The 5381-nt window shown below is 39.6% G+C and overlaps 1 protein-coding gene across 1 annotated transcript in view; it reads left to right on the plus strand.

Annotated features, from left to right (window-relative positions):
• The window catches only part of NIPAL1 (NIPA like domain containing 1), a 31233-nt gene that overhangs the window by 10457 nt on the left and 15395 nt on the right, over positions 1 to 5381 (plus strand). Inside the window, exon 2 of the mRNA XM_007949447.1 lies at positions 218 to 484. Coding sequence (XP_007947638.1) covers positions 218 to 484 — 267 coding nt within the window. The remainder of the gene's footprint in view (positions 1 to 217; positions 485 to 5381) is intronic.

Below are 5381 nucleotides of genomic sequence, written 5' to 3' on the forward strand. Positions count from 1 at the left end.
TAATTTGTGGCATTTACTGCAATCCTCACACTTCTAAACATTTTTAAAAACCTGTGGACACCAAACTGAACATGTCTGCAGATCTGTGGACCACCTGTTGGTGACTTCACCTCATGCAGTAGAAAAACCTGTTCACTCAAGCCTCCGTTTCTTAGAAAGAGAGTCAGCATTAACATATCTCCCTTTCATTTGTTGACTTTTTTTTTTTTTTCCCCAGGTTATGTACTCTCTCTGATCTGTCCAAACTCTTCCAAGGCTTGGTGTGAGATCACGAATGTGTCACAGCTGTTGGCTTCTCCTATCCACTACATGAATCTAAATTCCAGCATTGCCAACTTGAGCATTTCTGAAAAAGCAGAAAACAAATACAGTATTTATGTGGGGTTGATACTGGCAGTAAGTTCCAGTATTTTTATTGGCTCCAGCTTCATATTGAAAAAGAAGGGCCTCTTACAACTGGCCAATAAGGGAGTTACCAGAGCTGGTAAGGAATGGTGACAACTAACAAATTCAAATTTCTAACTGCAGGAACAGTCTTATTTTAAGACTACAATGCTACAGTAATAATCTTACTGTCTCTATTTATCTTGGCGTCCCCGGGTGGTACAAACGATTAACATGTTTGGCTATTAACCAAAAGGTTGAAGGTTTACATCCACCCAGAGGTTCCTCAGAAGGAAGACCTGATGATCTGTTTCTGAAAAGTCAGCCATTGAACACCTTGGGGAGCACAGTTCTACTCTGACACTCACGGGGCCACCATTAGTTGGAATTGTCTCCTTTTCTTTTTTTTTAATCTTTGCCTCTATTTCCTTTCTTACAAGTCTTTACTCTTACTTCCACGACTGATCCTTCTTTAGGGTGGATCCTCCTATAAGCTGTGCCTCGTTTAAGGTGAGACTAAAATAACACTTGTTCTTGCTTTCAGAGGTTTGGTGTGCAGCATAGGTTCTTCTTTCACAGCCGCTTTCATCCTGTAATTTTAGTTTTCAAAGTCTGATCATGCTACTCCCTTACTAAAAATAAATCAGTGGCATTTCTTTGAATTCAGAATAAAATTCAAACACTTGACTACAATTTCTGACCTCCAATATTATATTGCCCCCTGCTACCTCCACAGACTCATCTTCTAGTAACCTCCCAGATACCTACTTTTATCTAGTTCTTAGAATATAACAAGAAACTTCTTTCTTTCCTCAATGTATTTTCCTTTTGGCTGGAATTCTCTTACCCCCTGCCCCTCATTTTGTTACCTGATTATCATCTTTAAGACTTCAACTTAATTATCATCACCTCAGAAAGACATTCCTTAACCATCTATTGTGGGCCTCCCTTACCCCTAGTTTTTCCCTATTGTTACACTAATAGTTCCTGTCATTGTACTTAGGATAATTTGTAACTGTACATTTATTGTTCATTAACTTGTTGTAAGCCATTGTACATGTTTATTGATGGCAGATTTATAAAAGCAGGGATCTTGCCTAGCACAGTGTTTGGCACCAGTTAATACAATTATTATTCAAATTTACTACCAACTGCTAAAGCCAAAGGTGAAAAAATTAAAGACTTTTACCAACTTCTGTCTAAAATTGACCAAACATGCAATCAAGATTATTGGTTATTGGAATGTGAAGATCAGAAACAGAGAAGAAGCATCAGTAGTTGGAAAATATGGCATTGGTGAAAGAAATGACACCAGAGACCACATGATAGAATTTTGAAGACCAACAACTTATTCATTGCAAATACTTTTTCCAACAATGTAATTAGTGACTGTACACATGGACCTCTCCAGATGGAATACACATGAATCAAATCAACTACATCTGCAAGAAGAGGCAATGGAGAAGTTCAATATCATTAGAAAAAAAGCTGGGGGCTGACTGGAACAGACCACCAATTGTTCATATGCAAGTTCAAGTTGAAGCTGAAGAAAATTAAAACAAGTGCATGAGAGCCAAAATGCGACCTTGATTGTATTCCACCTGAATTTAGAGACCATCTGAAGAATAGATTTAACACTTTGAACACCAGTGACTGAAGGGTAGATGAGTTATGAGATGACATCAAGGAGATCATAAATGAAGAAAGCAAAGGTTATTAAGAAGACAGGAAAGGAAGAAAAGAACAAAGTGGATGTCAGAAGAGACTCTGCAACTTGAAATAAAAGCTGAATAGAAGATTTCAAAGGATAATCCAAGAAGACAAAGCAACATTTTTTTTTTTAGTATTTATTGTGATTTAGGTGAAGATTTACAGAGCGAATTCACTTTCCATGTAGCAGTTCACATATACTTTGTCTCATGTCATTAACCACAGTTTATAATGCAACAGCTCCCCTCCCACTTCCTCCCCACAGTTACCTCTTCCCAGTGACCATCCCTCCATACTCTCTTGCGCCCTGAGCTGTCTCCCTGTGCATAAGCAGCCCTTCCTTCTCCCATGATTGTTCTCTCCAGGGCGTGTGTCTACTTGAGGTAAATGTTTAACTCACATGCCTGTACATTGTTTGGCTGGCAACCACAGGTGTGGGTTCAATTCCAGACCTGAAGGGCAGCTAGGGGCCATAGTCTCAGTGGTTCCACCACAAAGCAACATGTTATAAGGAAATGTGCAAAGACCTGAAATTAGAAAAACAAAAGGGAAGAACACATTTGTCATTTCTCAAGCTGAAAGAACTGAAGAAAAATTCAAGTCTCAAGTTGCAATAGTGAAAGAATCTATGCATGGCCGGAACAGGTAAGACAGGTGAAAGACATCCCCCCAGGTGGCAGGGAGCAACAGCGGACAGGGCCAGCAACTGGGCCAGGTAAGGTGGGCAGGGGACAGTCCCCAGGTAGCAAGGAACAGCAGCAGACAGAGCTGGCAGGAACAGGTAGAGGGTAGCCCAGGAAGTGAGTGGAGCGGTTGGAACAGCTAAAGGAGACTAACTTGTCTGTTGGTTGGTCATATTGTGGTGGCTTATGTGTTGCTATGAGTCTGGAGGCTGTGCCAGCAGGGATGCCCATGGTGGACTGGTTTTGGTGGAGCTTCTAGACTGAGACAGACTTGGAAGAAGGAAGAGGCCATCCGCTTCTCAAAGAATTGGCCAGTGAAAACTTTACAAATAGTAGTGAAACACTGTCTGATATATTACTGGAAAATTTTATGAATAGCCCTGAAACATTGTCTGCTACAGTGCTGGAAGATGAGCCCCTCAGGTTGGAAGACACTCAAAATAAGACTGGGAAAGAGCTTCCTGATCAGAGTAGAGCCTACCTTAATGATATAGATAAAGTAGAGCTTTCGGGACCTCTATTTGCTGAAGTGGCCTGACTCAATATGAGAAGAAACAGCTCCAAACATCCACTGATAATCGGAACATGAAATATATGAAGTATGAATCAAGGAAAATTGGAAGTTGTCAAAAATGAAATGAAACATATAAAGATTGATATCCTAGCCATTAGTAGCTCAAATGGACCAGTTTTGATCATTTCGAATCAGATAACCATATGATCTACTATGCCGGGAATGATAATTTGAAGATGAATGGCATGGTATTCATCATCACAAAGAATGTTTCAAGATCTATCCTGAAGTACAATGCAGTCAGTGATAGAATAATATCCATATGCCTACAAGAAAAGCTAGTTAATATTACTATTATTCAGATTTATGCACCAACCACCAAAGCAAAAGATGAGGAAATTGAAGATTTTTACCAACTTTTGCAGTCTGAAATTGACCGAACATGCAATCAAGATGTGCTGATTATCACTGGGGATTGGAATGCAAAAGTTGGAAACAAGAATCACTGGTAGTTAGAAAATTTGGCCTTGGAGATAGAAATCATGCTGGAGATCGCATGATAGAATTTTGCAAGACCAATGACTTATTCATTACAAATATCTTTTTTCAACAACACAAATGGCAGCTGGACTTCATCAGATGGAGTATGCAGGAATCAGATTGACTACATCTATGGCAAGAGGCAATGGAAAAGCTCAATGCCTTCAGCCAAAACAAGACCAGGAACTGATTGGGAAACAGACTATCAACTGCTCATTTGCAAGTTCAGGTTGAGGTTGAAAACAATTAAAACAAGTCCACAAGAGCCAATATATGACCTTGATTATATCCCTCCTGAATTTAGAGACCATTTAAAGAATTGATTTGATGCATTGAACACCAATGACCAAAACCAGAGGAATTGTGGGATGACATCAAGAACATCATCTATGAAGAAATAAAAAGGTCATGAAAAAGACAGAAAAGAAAGAAAAGACCAAAAGGGATGCCAGAAGAGACTCTAAGACTTGCCCTTGAATGGAGAGTAGCTAAAGCAAATGGAAGAAATGGCAACATAAAAGAGCTGAACAGGTTTCAAAGAGCAGCTCAAGAAGATAAAGTCAATTATTATAATAAAATGTGCAAAGACATGGAGTTGGAAACCCAAAAGGGAGAACATGCTCGGCATTGTTGAGCTGAAAGAACTGAGAGGAAATTTAAGCCTTGAATTGTGATATTGAAAGATTTTATGGGCAATATATTGAATGATGCAGGAAACATCAAAAGAAGATGGAAGGAATACACGGAATCACTGTACCAAAAAGAATTGGTTGATGTTCATCCATTTCAGGAGGTGGCATATGATCAAGAACCAATGGTATTGAAGGAAGAAATTGAAGCTGCACTGAGGGAAGTGGCGAAAAACAAGGGTCCAGGAATTGGTGGGATACCCACTGAGACGTTTCAGATGCTGCACTAGAGGCATTCACTCAGCTATGCTAAGAGACTTGGAAGACAACTACCTGGACAAATGACTGGAAAAGATCCATATTTGTACCCATTCCAAAGAAAGGAGATGCCACAGAATGTGGAAATATTTGAACAATATAATTAATACTGCACGCAAGTAAAATCTTACTGAAGATAATTCAAAAATGGTTACAGCAATATATTGACAGAGAACTTGCAGAAATGCACACTGGATTCAGAAGAGGACATGGAATTAGGGATATCATTGCTGATGTCAGATGGATCTTGGCTCAAAGCCAAGAATACCAGAAAGATGTTTACTTGTGTTTTATTGACTATGTAAAAGCATTCGATTTTGTGGATCATAACAAATTATGGATAACATTGAGAAGAATGGGAATTCCACAATACTTAATTGTGCTTGTGAGGAACTTGTACATAGACCAGGAGGTTGTCGTTCAAATACAACAAGGGGAGGCGGGGCAAGATGGCGGACTGGGCGGAAGGATTGCGCAGACCCTCTTCAACAAGGAAAAGGGAGGCCAATTAACACAGACACAGAAGATAATCTTGGACCCCTGAGCCTTGAAGGAAAGGATGCAGATTTGGACTAAACCCCAACTAGCAGAAGAATTTGCGTG

This window comes from Orycteropus afer, unplaced genomic scaffold (assembly GCF_000298275.1).
Source record: "Orycteropus afer afer isolate SDZICR_OR568_19922 unplaced genomic scaffold, OryAfe1.0 scaffold00246, whole genome shotgun sequence".
Lineage (NCBI taxonomy): Eukaryota > Metazoa > Chordata > Mammalia > Tubulidentata > Orycteropodidae > Orycteropus > Orycteropus afer.